Source organism: Acomys minous (assembly GCF_964271855.1).
Source record: "Acomys minous genome assembly, chromosome: 6".
NCBI classification, from domain to species: Eukaryota; Metazoa; Chordata; class Mammalia; order Rodentia; family Muridae; genus Acomys; species Acomys minous.
In genome coordinates, this window is record NC_140487.1 from 20,015,640 (window position 1) to 20,039,017 (window position 23,378).

The 23,378-nt window shown below is 43.6% G+C and overlaps 1 protein-coding gene across 1 annotated transcript in view; it reads left to right on the forward strand.

The window, feature by feature from the left end:
* SLC25A13 (solute carrier family 25 member 13) overlaps positions 1–23,378 on the forward strand; it is a 179,396-nt gene that overhangs the window by 118,398 nt on the left and 37,620 nt on the right. Inside the window, 2 exon segments of the mRNA XM_084788052.1 lie at positions 2,139–2,191; positions 3,676–3,756. Coding sequence (XP_084644178.1) covers positions 2,139–2,191; positions 3,676–3,756 — 134 coding nt within the window.

Consider the following 23,378-nt stretch of genomic DNA (forward strand, 5'->3'; position numbering starts at 1 on the left):
CATAGATGACCTCAAAGCCTGCCTCCACAGTGATGCACTTCCTCCAACAAGGCCACATCTGTGCCAATGAAACCACATCTTCTAATAGTGCCCCTCCCTATGGGCCGAGCATTCACTCCCTATTGGGGCCATGCCTACTCAAACCACCACAGGTAGGGTGGGGGCCTTGGCAAATTGGCAGAGTCTGTCTAAAGAAAAGTGTCACCTGTTTTAAAAAGACAATCTTAAACAGACATCAAAAAGATGCTCAAAGCTGTCAGAGTTGTTGTTCTGTCTTGGCAAAGAGCTGGGATGGAGCATGTTTGCAAATTTGTGCTACTCAATCAAGCACATGTGTGGATTTGGAGATATATAGCCCACAGACAACAAGCGCTTGCCTCGTGCCACACCTGAAAGAGCATGTGTGATTATATTTGTCCCCTCGGAACAGGTGCAAGTGGAATGTATGTGTGCGTGGGTTGAGATTGTACTTGTGGGCTCAGGTGAACACCATGAAGCCCTCCTTAAGAAAAGCAGAATGGCCCAGGCTCCAAGGTCACCGAGGTGTGTTTCCAAGGGAAGCCTTGTCTTTGATTTTTACTTATTTCTTTTCGTAGAAAGAACAAATGAAAATAGCTTTTTTTTTTTTTTAAGAAATGCAGCGCTACTCTGTTTTACTTAATCATGTCAAAGTCCATACTTTCTCAAGCTGGGAATCCTGCTTGTGGCCCTAACAGAACTCTTTTTAATATTTTATTTTAATTTTAATTTATGTGTGTTGGTGTAGGGGTGTCAGATATTGGACGGATAGACAGTTGTGAGCTGCCGTGTAGGTGCTGGGGATTGAACCCGGGTCCTTTGGAAGGGCAGGCAATGCTCTTAACCACTGAGCCATCTCTCCAGCCACTATGCCCTAACAGAATTCTTCATGTGTTACCTCAAACCTCTTATTTTGGCTTTCTCAGTTGTACCCAGTGATTCATGCTATAAAAAACTGGAGCAGCTGCAGTATGTCTTGTTGTTCTTCTCTTCAGTCTTCCTTCTTTAGACACATCTACATGCATGCATGTATGCGTCCCCGCCCACACACATAAACACACATACACACATAAACACACACATATACACACAAACATACACAATCACACACATACACACAAACACACAAACAAACACACACATGTTACTCTGTCTCTACAAAGGAGCTAGAGTAGTTTTTTTTTTTTTCATATAAATTTGTGCCAGGCATAGCGGCATGCACCTTTAGTCCTAGAACTTGTGAGGCAGAGGCTGGCAGATCTCTATGAATTCAAGGCCAGCCTGCTCTACATAGTAAGTTCCAAGCTATCCTGAGCTACGTAGTGAAAGCTTGTCTCCAAACATGGGGGGAGAAAAACACGTGTGTGTGTGTGTGTGTGTGTGTGTGTGTGTGTGTGTGTGTGTGTGTGTGTGTGTGTGTAGTAAGTATGGCACTCATGCTTCAAACTCAGTACTTGCTTCTTGTCTAACAGAATAAGTAAGTGAGGCTGGGTCTCCCGGCCCCTGCTCTGTCGGCCCCATCTGTGCTACTGTACCACACGCTCTCCTCTCCCCTCATCGACTCCTTGTGGGTCAGGCTCACATTCTCCCCTGTTCTAGAGCACACGGGCCTTACTCTCCCTTGTTTTCTATGCACCTCTGTTCTCCACTCAGAAACTGGTTTTCTCCAGTTGTCAAGTTCCAGAAAGGCCTCTCCCTTCATAAGATCGTGCCCTTGATTTCTTGGTGCTCATCACTCAGTGACGGTTGTTCAGTGACTTAACGACTGCAGTGTGGGCATTTGTGTGTGGGGGGGCGTCTGAGAAAGGTGTTAGGAGGAGGCAGAGAGGAAGAAGCAAATTCCCTAAGATAGTGAAGTTTCCTGCACTACCAACACTGTTGACTTACCCAATGTGCAAATGGTCCAGAAAGTGGAAGAAGGGAATTTACCCGGGGCCGAGGTGGCTATTAGAAGTCAGTTCTTAAATTCCATCACAAGTGTCTCATTAAAGGTAATAGCAGAAAATTGCAGCAAAGATTGCCCCAGTTTTCAAGTGGTGATCCCCTCGGCAGAGCTGTTGATTTGTGTAGTAGTTAATGCTAATTTATTTAATACACTTCTGCTTCTTGTTGATTTTTAGGTTTGCTGCCGCAGTTACTGGGAGTCGCCCCGGAGAAGGCCATAAAACTCACAGTAAGTCTTTGAGTCAGGGCTTCTTACTAAGGGAGTGTGCCTAGACTCAACAGTCTCGCAGCCATTCTGTGATTCAGCAGCTTTGTGGCCCTGCAACCATGCTAGTGAGTGTGCTGGTCGGAGCAGTCAGCACACGTAGCTTCTCCTCGCCCTCTGTGCAACTTAAACATCCGAAAATGTTGTAATGAGCTTGGAGACTATTGCTGAGGCTGCTGCTGCTGTCCGAGGCTTTTCATCTTAGCAGCAGCAGTGACGTTCCCAGCATACCTACCATAGGAGGCACTTGACCCAGGTCACCTTATCCTTTCAGTTGCAAGTGTGAGTCTCTGAGTAGGTACAGCGAGTGAGGCTGATAAGTTCATGTAGCCTACCTGTTCCCACATGATTCAGGAGTTAGAGAACCCAGTATGCTGAGTCATGCTTGCGGACTTCTGAGTACATCCTCCTGCACTTACTCGGCATGCTTGTAGAGTGCACACCTAGTGTGTGCTCTAGGAGGGCTCTAAGCCAAATGCTGAGCGCTCTGTGCAGTTTGTCTCACCTGCCGGTGGTTGGTGCTCACTTTTCATGTCTGTGGAGTGGGTAGATACTCCTAACACATCCCTGAGGCCTCAGAGCCCTAGAGAATTACACTCTGGGTTTAGACTGGGTCCACATAGCCTTGGTCCCTGTAATGTTTCTTGTATCATTTTATGACATGACTTTGAGACAGGTAGCTGGTCTCTGGCCCATTTCTGCTCAAACTATAGCGTTGTTGTTCCTTAGCAATTGCTTATAGTGCTTATCATCCAGAGAATATTATTCTCAAAATTTTTTTTATGTGTATGTCTGTGAGTATACGACATATGTGTGCAGGTAACCTCCGCAGCCAGGAGAGAACATTGGCTCACCCCAGAGCTGGAACCGGACTTGGAGTCTCTAAAAAAGAGCATAAGACACTGTTGCCTGCTGCGCCATTTCTCTGCCCCCCACCCCCCGAAAAAGCTTTAGCCACTAAATACCTACTAAGCTGGGAGAAAAAAACAGAAAACACTAAGTAGTCTAAATTTGCTTCAGTGAGGAATACCATTGCAAATTTAAACTAAATCTTGTTAAAAGATTTCATGTGACTTTAATTACAACTTATAAGACGGTTTTTAATTTATAAAATGTGTGTTTTCACCTGTACTATCGATATGTCTCCCTTTTCATACTACTATAACTGCAGGACGTTCGTAAATTTTTGGTTCTTTAGGCCATTTTTCTTTGAAATTTTCTACCTGTAATATCAGGCATGTCTGTATATTTTTTTACCTGCCTATGAAAATATAAATTAAAAAACCTGCCCGTATGTTATTAAGAAAGTCTCAGACTATTTGAAGATCCATTAATTTATGCAGTCAACTGAGAAAAATAGTAACGTATATTGACAGATGTATATTTACATGTGGTTAATGACTTTCTCTATTTTTTTTCATCTGATTCTATAAATGTTTCTCTTTAAGGTGAATGATTTTGTGAGAGATAAATTTATGCAAAAAGATGGCTCAGTCCCACTTTCTGCAGAGATTTTCGCCGGAGGCTGTGTAAGTATCTTTTTTAGGTTTCTAGATTGGAAAGTCGTTCTTCATATATGTATCACTGCTGTGAACAGCAAGTGTATGCTAAGGCTTCTTTTTGACCACAGATCCTGTACAAGGCCAGGGTTTCCCAGACAGGCTGTGGTTCCTGAGGTGAAGGGTAAACTGCTAATCTTTCTGCCTGTTCTTCATGGCTGTTAAGATTTCTCACTGCATGGAGTCAGTTCTGTAGTCCTCTCATTTGCCCAAGAAGTGTTTACCAGCTCTTTTCTTAAGTTTCCTGGTAGTATCCTGTTTCCTGTGGCTGGGTCAGGCACTAACGCATGTCGCTTGAAGTCAGCTGTTTCGGCTCTCTGCTTTGCTCTGTCTCGAAAGTGGCAACGGACCTTCCAGCTTCCAGTGCTTCTGGGAGGAAGACTGGGAAACAGCTGGCTGAGGTGTCCTTCCTTGTCAGAAGTGTGTGGACTGGTTGCTTGGAGACATGAGCAAGCAACCCACATCTTGCTCTAACGCTCAGCACAGCATTGTCTGGCTCTGTCTCCTGGGCCAGTTTGTCCATGTGAATGCAAACACTTGAAGAAAATTAACTCTTGAACAAAGGCTGGAGCCATTTAAAGATAAGGTTTATTAAGTAAACAGACTTTGATCACCCAAGCAGTACACTATTGGCGTGTTCCCCGGCTCACCTCATGTAAGTTTTCATATAAGGAAAGATGAGGTCACATTTTTTTTTTCTTTTTAAAAATTGTCCTGTTCAGGCAGGAAACAGACACATTTTTTTTTCTTTCTTTCTTTTTCTCCTTGAAAGTCATTGAGTAGAAGTTAGGCGGACATCTGCAGATAGGAAATGCTTGTGTGGAGAGGGCTCACTGTCCTGTCTCATGTTGAATGTAGAAGCTTCCAGGAGTCCTGGCTCCTGCTGACTTTGAGAGAGGATGGAATTTGGCTGCCGCCTGACTCTTTGTTTGATCACTGACCTGTCAGAAGTGGCCAGGTAGGCCCGCTTGTTCTGTAACTTTAGGAGCACTAAGGGTGGAAAAGGGGAGCTTTTATGTCTTCAGTGCAAAGGACACATGGTAATAACAAGGGCGTTCAGAAGAGCTTTGTCTTAAGAGTTGCCATCAGAAGACTCAAGGAACTGAAAGACCAGTGGACGTGCTCCCGTTTGAGACTTGCCAAGCCTGCACTAATTGGGTTAATTTACGTTAAAAAAAAAAAAAAGAAAGAAAAACAATTCTTCATCTGAAGTAATCATGCCTTCACCATTCATGTCTTGAGGCTTTCTAATTTTTAATTTATTAATTAGTGTGTATATGTGCATGTGTGGGCCCAAGCCCATATGTGTGCATGCGAGTGTGGGAGTGGTGTGTGTGTGTGACTCTGTGTGTGACTCTGTGTGTGACTCTGTGTGTGTGGAAGCATTGGGCCTTCTGGAGCTGGAGTTACAGACAGTTGTGAGCTGCCTGAGGCGTTCACTGGAAACTGAGCTGGGGTCCTCTGGAAAAGCAGTGCCACCTCGCAGCTTGCTTTCTAATATTTAAATAGGCGCTTCCACAGGTTGGATCTAGGTCATCCTAAAGATGTTGCAGTGAGCCTAAGATACTGAATATTGTCTGTCTTCACCGGTGAGTCTAGCCTAGTCCTTCAATCTGTTTAAAGAGCCTTGCGACAGCAGGGTATTTTGGTCAGTTAAAGGTGGATGCTTTATTTTGCATTTTGCAAGCTGTATTTTTTAACTTTGTAGACACATGTTCTGTAAGAATTTAAAATGTAAAACTTATTTTATGACTCTAGTCAGGCAACTATCGTGGCATGGAGCCTGGAGATGTATTTTTTTTTTCCCTTAATGCCTGCGCATGCACTGGGGTGTCGGCTCTGGCATGCGTTGCCAAGGTGCCCTCTGTAGGTGGTCTCGTTTTCTCAAGTATGGTGGCCCGTTTCAAACATAGAGCACAGATTGGCATCCAAAGTGGTGCCTAGCTATTGTAAAGAGACACAGCCCCCTTTCAAGCCTGATCTAAACACAGGCTTAAAATTGGAGCCACTGGGCTTTACAGCTACTTAAAATATCTGTGAATTGAGGTTTGCCACCCTTTATCTCAAAGGCAGGCCTCTGAAGTTCAGGTCTCCGGGTGCGCCCCTCCCCACGCTAGCCACCGCTTTAAGACAAGCTTATGATCAGTTAAGCAGTCATGTAGGAAGCAAAGCACCCAAGGGAGAAAAGAATAGGAATGGATGATGTGTGGGGTGTGTGTGTGTGTGTGTGTGTGTGTGTGTGTGTGTGTGTGTGTGTGTGTGTGTGTAAAGTTTCTGCCTTTCGGAGCCAATGTATACCATAGAAAGTCATGAGTTCTACGGCCTGCTCTGTGTGTCTGAGAACACAAAGGGTTCTGTGACCTTGTGTCACATGAGCAGTTCCTTGCTTTAGCTCAGCCAAGCATCACTGGGCGTTGACTTTTAAGTCCCCGGGGACTCACCTAGCTTCGTTATTGCTGGGTTTTAGCACACATGGCTGACTTTTCCCTCACGTCAACCAAGGCTGTTCAGTCCTTGAACAAAGCCGTCTCTGTTTTACAATGTTTTTGACAACAACAAGGAAAATCCGCAGAGACCGTTGGCCTCTAACTTGCATCTCCATAGTGCGTGGCCAACCTCATTTATTTACTCATTTTAGAAGAATGAAAGTGGAAGTACATTTGGAGGGAGACAGTCATCGACACTTCAGAGGGATAACACTTATCCTATTTCCTGTCGTTTTCATAAAATAGTATTTTCAAATAAAGAAACTAAAAGTACCTTTCTTTTTGCTGACACATATAAAAGGTGAAGCTGAGGGGTTTTTTGTTGTTTGTTTGTTTGTTTGTTTTTAACGTATATTTCTTATTGAGATTAGTTCTGGTTTAGAATCCTGCCTACATTTTTTACTTGGGTTTTCTGAGATTTTTTTTTTTTAAAAAATAGATCCACACTTAATGCTATTGATATTTTCACCATAAGTCATGACACAGTTAGCTGCTAAGACTGGAGTTTATAAACTCTTACAATCTGAAAGAAATCTCTGTGGTTGATGTTTTTCTCTGAGTGGATTTTTCTGATTCTTCTTTTGCCTTTTTTGAGACAGCGTTTCTCTGTGTAACAGTCCTAACTGTCCTGGACTCACTTTTTGTAGACTAGGCTGGCCTGGAGCTCACAGCTATCCTCCTGCCTCTGCCTCCCGAGTGCTGGGATGAAAGGCGTGCGCCACCACGCCCAGCGGTTTTTCTGATTTTTAAATTACCCTCACTGATTCGGGAGTTCTTGGGCCGTCAGGTTCTCCTTGCACAAAAGATCTGTGTGCCTTCTCTTCCTACTCTTCTTCTTCTTGGTCATAGTTCCTTCTGTTAAAAAAAAAAAAAAAGCATGGCTGAGAATGTGGTAGTGACAGGCTGTTGGTAAATCCAGTAGAGAAAAGGACATGTGACCACAGTCCAGGTGCTTTGCCCGAGACTCCAGAAGCTAACCTGCCAGTTTTGGGTGTGTTTTGAGTGCTCGTGCTGTAGCCTTGGCAAAGTAAAGAAATAGTGGTGATCACAGCACACAGTGGTGACAGTGTGTAGGTGGTGGTCGTTCTCTCTTCTATGTATCTATGTGACTGGAGAACTGAAGTCTTGCTGAGGGGGTCGAGGCAGCCTGAGATCTTGAGTTCTGCTCCTTTGATCGTATTAAATACCAGGGAAGGAAAGAAATGGTGCTATGATTGTCTTAGAAAGAAAGGATCTGACATGAAGATCTAATACCAAAAAAAGACTGTATCAACAACCTCTATTTTACAGAGCTCGTGCTTAGTAAAAAAATTATTTCTATCACAGTTTTTGTAGAGGCTCTCGCCCTGCTTGTGGCGATACGGTCCTGGCATTTTCCTGTTGTGACGTGAATGTGTCTGATGTCATGAGTTTGTGTTCGTTCATGGGAGAAGTCATGCATAAGATCACATTGCTTGTTCTGGAAGTGGTTGGTAAAGCTAGTCCTGCCAGGGCCAGAGAGATGGCTCGGTGGGTAAAATACACAAAGGATGAGGACCCGAGCTCTGATCTTCAGCACCCAAGTAAAAGCCAGGTGGGAGCAATAGTTTTCCTGTAATTTCAGCTTACTGGAAGTAGAGATAGTAATTCTCCAAGGCAAACCGGCCAGCCAGACTAGCCAACATTAGCCAAAGACTTCGCCTCGATATATAAGGTGCAGTGAGACTGAAGAAGACACTGGACATCAGTGTCAGGTCTCCGTATGCAAGTGTATATATGTATTCTTGTAAGTGCACACACATGTGCCCATACATATGTCTGCAAAGAACAGTATATATAGCATAATTGGAAAGGCATAAACTGTAGTCACATTACTCTCCCTAGCAAATAGGCAGGATCCCCATGCTATTATCTGCTTGTATTCTTACTTTTTCTATTGTGGTTCTAGGAAGGGAGTGAACCTAGGGCCTTGGGCGGGGTATGATAGCAGTCTACCCCTCAATTGGATCTCCCAACTTTTTTTTTTTTCTTTTTCTCCTAGTTTTGACAAGGTCTCCTTAAGTTGCCCAGGCTGGCCTTGAACTCAGTCTGTAGTCTAGGCAGACCTAGAACTTGTAGCTGTCCTACTTCAGCCTCCCGAGCAGCCTGAATTATAGGCCTGTGCCATTAGGCTCAGCCTCTGTATTCTCACTAGGAAAGTCGTGCTCATATGCATATGATCTTTTTATCTGTCTGTATGGCTGTGTGTTAGTTGTTTTGGCTGTTGTTTGTTGGAGACAGGGTCTTGCTGTATAACCCAAACTGGACTGGAATTCAAGGTCTCCTTGCCTCAGTCTTCTGAGTGCTAGGATTACAGATGCATATATCACTTTTCTAGCCATATACTTATTTTTACGTGTGTGTGTGTGTGTGTGTGTGTGTGTGTGTGTGTGTGTGTCCATCCATGTCATGTGGCGGTCACAGGACAGAGTACAAGAGTTGGTTCTCTTTCCACCATGCAGTTTCCAGTAATTAAACTTAGGCCATCGAGCTTGGCAGCATCACCGTTTAGCCGGCTCAGTGGTCTCCTAGAAACTATTTAAAATTTTTTTGCTTTTATTTTACGTGTATGGGCTTCTTGTCATGCGTGCCTGTCTGTGTACCAGCTGTGTGCCTGGGGGCCTGTGGCAGCTAGAAGAAAGTGTTGAATCCCCTGGGACTGGTAACCACCATGGAGGAACTGAACTTGGGTCCTTGGGAAGAGTAGCTGGTGTTCTTAACTGTTGAGTTATCTCTCTAGGCCCCAGGACCTCAGGTACTATTTTTAAGGCAAGCTTTTGTTATTCATCATTTTTATGTCACATTTAGTTGAAATTAATGTATATTTTGAAAGACTGTGGAAAACCCTACACACCTACGTATGCCTCCTGGTTATCTTAAAATGGCAAAGTGGAAAAGGACAGCTGGAGGTCCTTCAGTAGCTGTCCTGGTGGCTTTCCAAGGTTGCTTCGCTGTAAGGTTTTTTGTTTTGTTGTTGTTGTTGGTAGCTGTCCTGGTGGCTTTCCAAGGTCGCTTCGCTGTAAGGTTTTTTGTTTTGTTGTTGTTGTTGTTGTTTGTTTGTTTGTTTGTTTGTTTCCCCTGGGCTCTATGTGAGCACATCCCTAAGCAATGTCCATGTCTGTTTTGAATGCTCCGCTCAGGCTGGGCGCTGCAGGAGCTCTCCCTGCTTCCCTAATCTAAGCCTTTGCCTTCCCCATCACTGCCATTCTTGGGCTTTGCTTATCAGCAAAGAGTGGTAAGTGGGATCATTACTTCGTGCGCTGTAATGCTGCCTCCCGTACATGTGTCTGTTACAGATGTTCGTATTTACAGAGCTGTTACGTAGATGCTCCTACAGTGAGGACAGTGCCATTTATCCAGCAGAGGGTTTCTATCCAGCAGAGGGTTTCTACTGAGATCACAGTATCTTTTTCAGAGGCTTATAATGGTAGCTCCTGTCCAGTGCTGAGAGCACTGAAATTTCCAGTGCCTCCCGTTACAGGCACCCTCTCTCTTGCCTCACTGCGTAGATGCTTCCTCTCTTAAATGTTTCTTTCTCTTTCTCTCTTCCCTCTCTTCTGCCTTCGCTCTTGTCACTTTCAAAAGTTCCATATGATGTTTGATTTCTATGTATTTTCTGGGTCCCTCTTCATTCTACATAAGGAGGTGTGTTTTATTTGTTAACATAGCCCACTGACCTCATAATACATTGCCATCAGACTCTTATTAAATATTTGCTAAATGAGCCAGGCGTGGTGGTGCACGCCTTTAATCCTAGCACTTGGGAGGCAGAGGCAGGCAGGTCGCTCTGAGTTTGAGGCCAGCTTGGTCTTCAAAGAGAGTTCAGGACAGCCAAGATAACACAGAGAAACCCTGTCTCAAAAAACCAACAAATTATAGATAGATAGATAGATAGATAGATAGATAGATAGATAGATGGATGGATGAAAGAGTTTCAAAGCCAAACAGCTCTTCAAAGTGATTTTCACTGTCAGATTGGACCGTATGGGCCTGGAGCTGCAGCTCCTTGGTTGAGGAAGGACGATTAGTTGCTGGGCTAAGGCTTCTGTGGCTATCAGAGTGGGCTCAAGGCACAGATAACTTTGTGCGACTTTATCTCAAAAGTACAAAGTAGAGAGAACATTGAGACATAACTCTGCAGTAGAGGACTCACCTAGCACACTCATGGTTTGGGTTCAGTCCTCATTACCAGAAATAAAAAGTGATCTTGTTAAATGTGAAAATTTTCAGCGACAGATTTGGTGGTAATGTAATACTGAGATCGCTCAGTATAGTACTGAGATCCCCCAGATCGTGAGACCCTCCCCGCCCCCAAAAGAAAAAGACCACCAGGACTCAGTACCAATGCAACATACACGGGATCCTGTATTACAGGGTCAGAGCTTCGGCTCACAGTCCTTCCTGGTGCAGCAGGATAGGAGAGTGACCCCGAGCTTCAGGGGCAGTGGGCTTACAAAGGGAAGAGGGCATAGTAGGTCACAGCAATGTCGACCCTTAGATAGGTCGGGTGGATGCTGGATCTTCAGGAAAGTTGTAGGTCACAGGAATATTGATCTTTAGGCAGGTTGGGTGGGGGCTGGATCTTTAGGGGTAGTTGTATGTAGGTCACAGGAATGTTGACCTTCAGGCAGGTTGGGTGGAGGCTGAGTCTTGAGGGGAAGTCTTTTTATCTTAGAGGAACATTGGGGGCTGATTGTATGTAATCGCTCCAGTGGAGTTTCTGGGGACTGCTGGCCCGTGTCATTCCCAGAACACAGGGAGAAGGGTCACCTAGGGGACAAGTTCTCACACAGAACATCATTAATTACAGAATATACAATATGGTATTAATTTTGCCCTTGCAGTACCTGTGTCTTTTCGTTTGTCTTGGTCACGTGCCTTCCTGTCCATAGTAAAGTCATCACCCTTTATGGCCAAGCCAGGCTGTCCAGCGGTTCTGCGATGAGTAGAAAGCGCATGGTTGGGTCATCCTTTTACACACTAAAACGGTTCTTTTTAAAAACTTTGCGAATCTAATTTTTAAGAATTATCAGAAATAATTTTTTAAAAATTAAAAGGTCTTCCTTCTATTTTGAACTCGTGGTGTACGTATTTTAGATTTTTTTGAAAGTAGGTGTTTCTCTTGGGCTTTTTGAAGAGAATCAAATGTAGTCATACTCAGCCTCCTCAGCGGAGGGAGAATGTATTGGGGTCTGACTGTGGAGGGAGGCTGAGGCCCTGCGCCACCTTGAGAGGGCTTGACGTTCCTGCTCCTTTCTGCAATACTGTCTGTGTGAGGTTTTTTCACAGTGGCAGTATACCCACCAATGCCTTATTGTTGCCTCGCTGTCCTGCAATCTCAAATGCTGCACTCCAGGGTCACTTGGTGCTCATTTGAGGCGTATGGCAAAGCAGAGAGGTGGCCTGAAGGCATGCTCAAAGGATGCTGGTCACTTCCTGTTAGACAGGAAGTACATAGTAAGCAAAATGCTAGAGACAGATTATACCTTCAAAAGCATAAGCCAGTAACCTTCCCAACAAGGCTCAGCCTGTTCATTTCAACTGCTTTCCACTAACACCTATCAAACTAAGTATCTATCTTTGAATTAGTCATGGTCGCCAGGCGGTGGTGGCTCATACCTTTAATCCCAGCACGTGGGAGGCAGAGGCAGGCAGATCTCTATGAATTTGAGGCCAGCCTGGTCTACAGAACAAGTTCCAGGACAGACAGGGCTACACAGAGAAACCCTATTCAAAAAACAAAACAACAACAACAACAAAAATCATGGTCTGGGCACTTCCCAGAAGCCCACTGTTTACAACCAAGCCTGGGAACCATGATCCTTCAGGGGACATTTCATATTCAAACCATAATTGGGTATCAAACCCAGATTCTCACACATACTAGCCAAGTGCTCTGTCACTCAGCTGCACCTTAAACCTTGACCTTCTTTCAAAGGCTGTTTACGTGTTTTTAATAAAACCCAGTTGATTCTTTTCAATACACCTTTCACTTCATCCTGGCCTACACTGCTTTGCCACTCCCAGTTCTAGGCTTGACTTCTGAATTCTCAGTGGTGTCCTTAGTAGTGGCTTTACACAGCGACTTCTTACCTTCATGTCTCTATTCTCTGTTGACTGGGTTCAGCTGGGAGGTTCTCAGTCAGAATATCCACACTGTTAGTTAAGGGCTTCTGGGCACTGAATCTTCTAAAACCTTGCCAGAAGTGGATACCAAGATGGTGCACTCTCATGGCTGTCATCAGTTTTCACTGTCAGCCTTCAGTAGCTGGGCCTGTTCAAATAACACCTACGGTTTGCTTCTCTGTGTAGCTTGAACTTTGCAAACCTTGGCCACTTGCTTCTGAAATGGAGCCTTGCTTAAGAACCCTCAGATGCGGGCTGGAGAGATGGCTCAGTGGTTAAGAGCACTGGCTGCTCTTCCAAATGTCCTGAGTTCAATTCCCAGCAACCACATGGTGGCTCATAACCATCTATAATGAGATCTGGTGCCCACTTCTGCTGTGAGGTGTATGTATAGGCAGAATACTATATATATATAATAAATAAATAAATCTTTAAAAAAAAAAAGAATCTTCAGAAGCTTCAAGACTTCTTTTGGACCATTCTTCCATTGTATTCTTTGGGTCTGACATGTCTGTGAGGCTAGGCCAGGTTCAGAAACAGAAAAGTGATCTCTATTCTATACAGCAGGGACTTATACGCCCCTAACGGGTTCGGGAAGCAGTGTTTGGAGCATCCTCTTTGCCCTCTATGGAAGAGGGCTTCAGTGCAGGTCCAGGGTCTCCATGTCTTGTTGACTCTTGAGTCCACTTACCTACTCCATATTGCTACTGTTCACAGGGGAGCGGGAGCACGAAGGAGAGAAAAACATGGTTTTTTTTTTGTTTAGATCACAAGTGAGAGATGAGAAAAGACTTGTGAGAGAGCAAGTGATGTTTATCCCCTTAGAAGTCCAACCATCGTGTGGGGGAGATTGGTTATTAAGCAGCTGAAAAACATCCTTGAACAACTTCTGAGAAGAGATATAAATGTGAGCCAAAAACAGGAGGCGGGGCCTTTGGAGACTTGGGATAGTTTTGGCTGTTTATTGCTCCACTTTGAGATGCTCCTAAAGAGAACCACTCGAGGGAAGGCTTCAGGGCTTTGGGCTCCGGCTGAGATTCCAGGTTCTGGTTACTCCAGGTTCCAGCAGAAGAAATCCTGCTGATTACACCAGGAGAATCGTTCCTTGGAATTGATATCCTTACAGTTTTGTTATTGTATTCTTTAATCTTCTTTTCCTATTGTTTAGGTTAGTCGGGTTATAAGGGAGGTACTCTTGGTTAGTAAGTTTGTAATAAAAGATATTTGTTAAGAAAATTGAGCCTCCAGGAGCACACTACAGCCATAACCACCAGGGATCTGCCCTGAGGGTATCCTGAGCTAACACATAAGGTTCTTGAAATGTGGGCCCTTTGGGAAACTGGGTGCTTTCTTCATTTTCTCCACTTGGGCGTTGGGTCCCTCTCACAGTGACATTACATCTCTCCACGCCTCTTATCAGTCAGCTGTCAGTTTCTTCTCTTCACGGTATTTATTGCCTCAAGACTTCACTTGATGTTCTTGTTAGGCACCTGTCCTCTCCGGTTGACCTTTCAACCCCGTCAGCTCTGGTCCTAGACCCAGGTAATTAACTCAAGTTGTTCATCTGTGCTCTCCTACTCAGTTTCTCGTTGAGAGAAGAAAGTCAGTGGGTAGATTTGATTATGGGTAAAATCCCAAGGACGGTTTTGAGTAGTAACTCTACCATCTGAGAATATCATGAAACCCTTCTTCACTGTTTTGTCTTTAGTTGTGAATTCTGAAAGTAAGTAACCCTGAATGATGCTGTGGATGCCTGGGTCGGGCAAGATACCCAAAGCCAGGTGCCTCATCATTGAACGTGAAATCGCTTGAGATTTAAAACCAGGGAGAAAATTTCCTCAAAAAATCAACACACGTGATCTGGCAGCCAGAGCTGGTGGGGAGATAGCCTGAAGTAGACTTAAGTCCTGTGTTTTTCTTTTCTCAAGGATTCCTGTAGTGATGTGATCTCGTGGTCCTCCCACCCCCCTCATGGCAGCCTTTTCATTCCACAGTATAAGTCTACATGTACCATACTTCTAAGCCTCAGATGATGTTAACTCAGTCATTGAAGCTGAGTTTAAGTGATGTAACAGAGATGCAATAGAGAATGCTATGGATATAAGTTTTATTGTTTTTTTGTTTGGTTTGGTTTGGTACTTCTGTCTTTATAATTTACTGTAATTTGATGAGAATTTAATGATTGTTTTTCTTTAAGTTTTCGTTACTATCATTTGAAATATTCCAGGGGAAGGTTTTTTTGAACAGCCTAAAAGCTGCACCAGGTGACTAGAAACTTAGGTAGGCAGGGTTGGTGAGGAGGGTAGTTATGTAGTCCACGTGACAGGCAGCCTGTGGGAAGTGTTAACTGTAGGAAGAAGTGAAGGAGGTCCTGTAGCCATGCTCGCATACTCCCTTAGCAAGGCATTTCACACACAAATATCCCACGAGCATTCTGTGACCAAACCAACCATTGCAAAGTCCCTATGCACTTTATTTGACTTCGTTTCTGAAAGAAGTAGCTTCAGGACCTTAAGAACAGGATGAAGATAATGGAAAAAGTTTTAATGAATGGTTAACTTGTAAAGAATCATAAAGGAGGCATGGTGGCACGCGCCATTAATCCCAGAACGCAAGAGGCAGAGGCAGGCAGATTTCTGTGAGTTCGAGGCCAGCCTTGTCTACAAAGTGAGTCCAGAACAGCCAGGGCTGTTACATAGGGAAACCCAGTCTTGAAACCGCCCCCCAAAACAGCTGATAAATGCCCCCCCATACCTGCCAAACAAACAGGCAAACAAAACAGCTAACCATAGCAATATCTAAATTTGAAGAAATTGTTAGAAGCCGAGGGGGCATCTCCATTGACGTTCACCCTAAAAGTTTCCCTGGGGATGGAACTAAGACCTTGGCACGGAGAAGCGTCCTACCACCTACATGCCTCCACATGCCTTGTTGAGAGCTGTCTCTAAATGACTCTCACTTGGACTGAAGGCAAATGTAGGAGCAATTCCTGATGATGCTGAGGACTTAGAGACGCCCTGTATTCAGTGCCTGTCTCTTCCTTCAGTTCACACATTAAGAGCCAGTGTGATGGCGTTAGGAGGGAGAAGTGTACACGACTTCTTCGCTGTCCAAGGACACGGCAGGAAAGCGATGTCGGTGAATTAGGACAGTGCCCTGGACTGCCATGGCACCTGACCTTGTGTATCTAGTCTCTAAAACCCAGGGAAATCTGTTTCTATTGTTTGTATGTGACTGTCCTAGTTTGCTTTCAATTGCTATGAAAAAGACCATGTTCCAAAGCAACTCAAGGAAACGCTTTATTTCAGCTTACAGTTTATTGTTCATTATCAGAAGAAGAACTCAAGCAGGAACTGAAGCAGAAATCATGGAGGAATGCTGCTTACTGGCTTGCTCTCCATATCTTCTTCAGCTGGCTGCCTTACACAACCTAGTACCCACTACTCAGGGCCACGTCAGTCAAGAAAATGCCCCACAGCCATGCCTACAGGATCATCTGAATGGCGACGTCTTTTCAGTTGAGATTTCCTTTTCCCAGATGACCCTAGCTTGGGTCAGGTTGACAAACATTTAAATTGGCACTGGGGCCCAATCTATGACATTGTAACTTGAACACATTAAGACATCAGTGTGTTTGCGTCAGAGCTGTCTTTGGATGCTATGAAACATCCTCTTAGTAGACGAAAGTCCAGCTTCCATGGCAGACACTGGGCCAACAGACAGCTTGTTGCTGGTTTCTCTCCTTTCCTCTCTCCAGCAGTTAGAATATTTGACTCAGGAAAATTTAAACACTGGGGCCATCTCCTGGGTTTCTAATAACAAGAGGAGGGATTTGTTATTTTAGGAAAATTTGAGGAAAGATGGTACTACAGTTTCCCTAGATATAAGGTAGTTTAGATACCGACAGCCTGCTAAGTCTTAACTGATTCTGGTGGTAGCAGTCACAGTAGACACTCTGACGGGCAGACCCCAAATGTCAATATGTTTGACAAGTCTGTAACTTAATTGCTTTTTAATGTCAAATTGATTCCACTTTGGTTTCCTGGTCAGGCTGCTAAGGGCCTATTAAAACCCCATGAAGCTGAAAATAAGAAATCTGATGTTTGCAAAATGTGTAAACATAGTAGCGCCCCCCCCCCTTTTCCCCCCTTACTTTCCATGTGGTTAAAAATGTTAAGACTAAAACATTCCAGGTTGGCATCTCAGGAACAATTAAATGGTGAAGAATCTGCTTGCACCTCTTTTCAGAGACATCAGATTCTTATAACCAACTAAAGGAGAAAAAGCCTCTTTCATGTTGTGTGTTAGCATGTGCAGCTCCATGTTCAGCACTCACTGTGCTGAGGTGGCCCAAACAGAGTACAGGTCAGGTGGCCTAAGCAGCAGTTACTTGTTTTCTCCGCAGTTGGGGATGCTGGAAGGCCCAGGCTGAGGTCTTGTCAGGTACATTTTCTCTGCAATGACTACATGTCCTCTCTGTGTCCTCACCGTGTCACTCTCATTGGTGTGCTGGGTATGTTGAAATGCCTTCTTAGGATGCCAGTCACAAAGTAGGGCCAACCCTACGGCCTCATTGTAGTTGAATTACCTCTTTACAATGACTTACCTCGGGGGCTCAGTCCTGATGTGACTTGATGTTCTGGGATAGGTTGTGGGGGAGGTCTCCCCTTTTCTGAGGACAAGAGTAGGGAGGATAAGGGTAAGAGGGTAGGAGGGAGGGACTGGAAGAAGAGGAGGGAGTGGGCATATAAAGTGCATAATAAATTAAAAATGAAATTTTTAAAAAGAACTAAATTTAAAAGGCGGTAGAATTGGTGAGATTAAGACAAAGTTTTAGCCTCACTACCTATGAGATGTGTAAAGTTTTGATTACTTTATTTTGTAACTTCAAAGTGCTCATCCTAAAAATAGGGATCAAGAGAGCCCATCTCACAAAAACTGTTGTAAAGCTTACATGGGATTGTATGGGTGCTGTGTTACTGTCCCTTAGTAAAACATTTATGTCGTACAAAAACAAAACCTCAAAAAGTCTCATTCTGAGGTACATGGAGTCAGGGATCCTGTGCAGAGAGTTTGGATTGTATGACTCAGGACGTGACAACTAGGAGTCCAGGCAAGTCCAACACACTTGTGGCTCAAGAGAGCTATGAGTTCGGCCCCGTACTAAATGGTCACCTAAAACGTAATGAGATGTGTGATTCTTCCTTTTTTAAAAACTGGATTGTGTGGTCAGCATAACATCATGCTCCAATGTCAAAACATAAACAAAGGTAATTTTTTTTTTCAACCTAGAATAAGGGCTTCCTGATTGCGGGAGGGAGAGGGCAGTTCTTTTACGGGACCTGGCCCAGTATGAAGTGATGGCCTTGGGTAACTTCTTGCAACTGGTCACATGTGCCAGCTTGTCTGGGAGGCTGCTCAGTGTCTGTCATTAGTACCTGACTGCTTCGAGCAGTGTGCATTAATTTAATCTATCTACCGTTACTTGATGAATATCTCTTTTCTACCTGTGATCTCTAAGAAGAGTAAAAACACTTGTCCTACCTTCAACTATTTTGATGCTTCCATTGACATGAAGTCAAAATGAGTAAATGAAAAAATACATTGAACCTAAGAATTCTTAAGAAACCTATTTTCAAACGTACTCAAATCTCAAATGCTGTCACAATTGTATATGTTCATATTAATGTGACAAATCATGAGGCATTTACTTGTATAGAACTTATTTGTATGTACAATTTTGTTGTATCTAAATAATCAAAATAAGGTATTGGGTTTAATGAAAAAAACCACCCAATAACTTTATATTAATCTATTTTTGACATATGTAAGCACATATTTTAGAATGTCAGTGTGCAATTAGATATTCTTAGCACATGTCATTTGTGAAAAGCACTTTAAATCTAAGTACATTCAATTGAGCATAATTAAAATATCAAGATACATATTCTTCATATACATTTTGCCACTTAATTTTTTAAGTAGCTATAAGTATCTACCATGTGAATTCAAATTAAAGGAAGGTGATTAAATTATGGATATATTTAATGCCTTTAGTTTAAGACATAGCAGAAATTATGCTGTATTAAACTACAGTACCTTTGTGTCTGTGGACAGCAGGCTGATGGCTTCAGTTCCTTTTACAGGAAGGCTGTTTGTGTTCTCTCAAGATTGCTGACTCGAGTCTGTTTTTAACCTTCATAGTTACTTTTGACAGGATTCCCCAGGTCCTAAGAATGAATGTTTGGGGGTGCTGTCTCATTTAGTAGGGACACTGAACAGAAAGGCTTCTTGCGTTCAGACAAATGGAAGAAAATGCATTGTGGATAAGCAGGAGGAGGGATAGTCCCTGAAGATGGGCTATTTTAGATGGCTCGTACTTCCTGCAGCATGGTAACAGGCATGTTCGAGGTGTGATAAGAAAATCTACCTGTCTGTACCCATTTTACCTAAGGAATACTGTCAGTTTAGTGAGGTTCATTGACGGTCATTGTTCTTTGGATGTTTAGAGAAAATGGACAATAATCAGTATTATGTTGCTTTTCTAAATATTTCTTGGAAGTGCGCTTCTACTAAACAGCTAGCTGTACCGTCACCCTCAACCATAGTGTTCCCTGTGCATTCAGAGACATCAAAGTTAAGCAAGTCTTTGTAACACGGCAAGAGAGGTTGGGGTTGTAAACTCGTGAGGAAGCAAAGATAGCAAGCTTGTAAAAAAACATCCTGGCATTGACTAAAAGAAGCTGTGATAGAAGCCACATTTCAGGTTCTTTGCAGACTATCCATCTAGCCCATTTTACTGAGAGGGGATATTAGAAGAAAAAAACTATAATTTTACTTTGAGCCCCAAGAAATCATATCATGTGGAAAAATTAGAGCACTTTGGAAATGATGATGCTTTGTGTGGAGGGAGCCATATTCATCTGAGAAGCTTGGTGTGTGGGCTCCCATGCTGGCATAGTTGCAGCTTCCAAGGCCCATTTCCCTGCCTGCCTGCTCTGGGGCCACAGGGTGATAAAGGGGCATTTGTGATGATGATGGGAGTCCGGCAAGAATTGCAACAGCCAAAGCTCTTGTGCAGCGGTGTGAACTGCGGTGTGCATAGAGGTGAGGTGTCTATTGTTCCAACCATGAACTAATGCTGTTTATGTAAAATCTGTACCAACCATTATAACATTAATTTAAAAATATGGCCTAAGCACCAGCCAAGGACAATACAGACGGTAAACCTTAAACCCCTACCCAGATCTAGCCAATGGACAGAACACTCTCCACAGTAGAGTGGAGAGTGGGATATTACTTTCTCACATACTCTGGTGCCTCACCTTTGACCATGTCCCCTGGAGGGGGAGACCTGGTGGCACTCAGAGGAAGGACAGCAGGTTACCAAGAAGAGACTTGATACCCTATGAACATATACAGGGGGAGGTAATCCCCCTCAGGAACAGTCATAGGGGAGGGGAATAAGGGGAAAATGGAAGGGAGGGAAGAATGGGAGGATACAAGGGATGGGATAACCATTGAGATGTAACAAGAATAAATTAATAAAGGAGAAAAAAATGAAAAAAAATGGCCTAACACATACTTATTATTAGGACATAGTTAGACGTCAGTATTATCTAACTGGCTTCTACAATCAATAAAGATATGGACACCTGAATGCTAGAAGAAGTCTTTACCTCAGGCGAGGCAGATAGGACCTAAGGTCCTCCATAATCCCCCAGTCTCCATCCCATTCCATCTGCTTCTAATAACTTCTTTTCGGACTACCTCCCATCCATAATCCCAAAATATTTGCTAAGGTTGTTCATTTCCTCTGGGCCCACATGGCTTTTTTCCTCCCCCATAGCAATTCTCTTTCCTCCTCCTCCATCCTGTCTCTTCTCTCTCCCAAGAGCCTCTCTGCTCAAAACCCTTGAACTTTCACTCCACCCCTTCCTCCTCCTGCCTTGCCCAGGTATCTTATTCAGCCAATCAGAGGAGGCAAGGTTCAGGGTAGTAACTACATCTTGTGAGCCATTAATTAGCACCAGACCAACCTCCAATACTAATCCCCCATTTCTGAGTGAGTCTAAAGCAGGCCTAAAAGATTCATATTTTAAGCCAGGCATGATGCATGACTGTAATCCCAGCACTTAGGAGAAAGAGGCAGGCGGATCTCTGTGAGTTCGAGGCCAGCTTGGTCTAAAGAGCAAGCCCAGGACAACAAGGATGACGCAGAGAAACGCTATCTCAAAAAACTGAAAAAAAAAATTCATATTTTAATAATTTTGGGATTATAATGGCTACTTGTCTTCTATGTGATTTGTTGACTAATCTACAAAGAAAAATGGGATTAATCTGTTCAACCAATTCTGCTTATCTAAAAAACACATCTCATATTTCTTTGGTGTGCCTGAGTCTTTTACTTATGTGCTTGACAAAAGCATCAGCAGGTGATGGGACCTGAAGTCCAGATGGTCACACTGACCAAAGACACAAGTGGGCACTCTGCGTAAAGAGGAGAGAAAAGGGAAAACCCACTGCAGTGCTCGGTTTCTTTGATAATAAATTAGCACGGAGGTTCCTAGCTTTGACTTGAAACTAGTCCAGTCTGGGCTCAATTTTTATCACCGCCTTGGACAGAATTCTGTCTCTCCTTTCTCATCCTCAGAAGGGCAGGGAAGATAGAGCCTGTACTGGCATGGATGCAGGAAGAGGACAGAAGTGTGTCCTGGAGGTGAGCACTTGCCTGCTGTGCTGCAAGTGCTCCTTGATGTGTGACTCTGCCCTCTTGAGGGACGGGATGAAGAGGAAGGATTTTCGGGGGCATTGGCATTCAAGGCTTGTAACTGTGACTTGTTTCTGCTCACACCCTATAAACTATTCATTCTTGGTGAGTGAGTCTACAAATGACTATCTTCCCAAGGTCCGTGGATGTAGCTTAGCAGAAGAGGGCCTTCCTTCCTTCCTAGCCTACACAAGGCCCATCATTGTACCCTTGCCTTGCTTGTTAGGGAACCCGCATCATTGCAGAAAGGGCCCTATAGGACTGATGTATGTATGGTTGGTGTTGTGAGAAGCTTGCTGGACAGTGAGGGGACAGCCTTGCTAGAGGACTGCCCATAGTTACTTCCTGGTACTAAGAAGGGCGGAAGGACTACAGCAGCTTGCACAGTCACAAACTAAAGAAAGAAGGAGATATTAAGAGGCAGTTAGCTGGCTATTGTGGTATGTCCCAGCTGAGGCAGGTGGTTCTGAGATCGAGGCCAGCCTGGCATACAGAGCGAGTTCAGGGCTATATTGCCTCTCCTGGGGAAGCCTGCATACCCAGCATACTGCAGGTTGACAAATGTAAGCTAAATGCCACTTCTAGCCACTGATCCCTGCGTTGGCATATTGTCGGTGTCTGCCCCCCTCCAGTTGACAGTGCCCCAGGCTAATGTGTTCTAGATGAAAATCTGGGAAGCAGTAGTTAATAGAAGCTGGAACCCATGCCGGAAAGATCATTGAGACAGATTCCCTTATCGTGGTTGATGGGACTGATGCCGATACACAGTATAACCAGTCTTCCTAGCTTCCCCCCTTTTTAAAAAGAAAAGAGCAGTAAACAGGGACTGCCTGTTTCACTGCAGGTTGTATCTAGGGCAAAGGGGCTACTAGCTATAGGCAGACGGAGCCCCCTTCTTCTACTGCCTGTGCTGCCTGTACATGGCTTTTCAGTATGCTGTGTCCCTGTTTACGAGTCTTCTCATTTATCTGTCTTGTGCTACATTTTGCTTTTTTCCTGACAGTCTAATTCATGAATGGGCACAAGGAAAATTCTCCACATGAATTTATTCTGTTTTTTTTTTTAACATCTTCAGAAAACTGATTTATTTTGTTTAGGAAAATTGCTTTGAATGTTAAATTAATTTGGGGGAAAGGACATATTAATAATATCTGACTTAATTAAAAGAAAAAGTAGCGTTTTGTTTGATAACACCTGCATTTTAAACTGAGTTATGGGCAAACATACATTTACATTGAATCTTCCTAATAACAATAGTCAGTTCCCTCATCTTCAAATCTTTTATCTATGTTAGAACAAACTATAAAACCTGTAATTTTCTTCATTTTGGTCCTGTGTATTTTACATAGTTATTTCTTGCTAATGATACTTATTTGAAAAAAGTTGAGGTATAAACTCTTTTTGGATATACCAGTTCTGTCTTTCTCCTCTGAAGATATGTAATTTTTAAAAAAGATTTATTTTTATTTTATGTATATGAGTGCTCTGTCTGCATGTGCATCTGCAGGCCAGAAGAGGGCATCAGATTACATTATAGATGGTTGTGAGCCACCATGTGGGTGCTGGGAATTGATCTCAGGACCTCTGGAAGAGCATCCAGTGCTTTTAACCACTGAGCCATCTCTCTAGCCTGGCATGTAGTATTTTTGAACGTCAGGTTCTTCCTTTTTAGAAATACAACAGAATCCTTTTCTCTCCTCTCTTTTTGCTGCTAGTGTTCAGCAAAATGAGGTGGATGGTCAGATGTTCTTCTTTATATGGGAACTTCTGTGAGGCTTTCTGTACAACACCCATGTGATGCTGCCTTAGACTCTGGCTCTTTGCTTCCAAGTACAAATACAAACCTAAATTGTGTTTAGGTGCTCAGCTGCTTGCTGTGGCCCCTAGATTATGTGTGTGTGGAGTTTAGCAAGAGCATTCTCAAGTCCTTTCCTCTTTAACCATCTCTGTCATCTCTATGTCGCCAATCAAATCTTCTTATAAAGTACCAGAATATTATTTTGCCATCACTTCCAGGGGGCAAGGTTATGGCTTTATGTGTCAGAACTACTTGTTTTTCTTATGCCACGTAGCTCAGGCTGGCTTAGAACTTACTTCCCAGCAAAGTCTTCAGATTATTATCTTTCACTCTTGTCCTCCTGTACTCAGAAATGACTGTGTCTCACTTTAGTAAAGAAAACATGTCCCCAGCT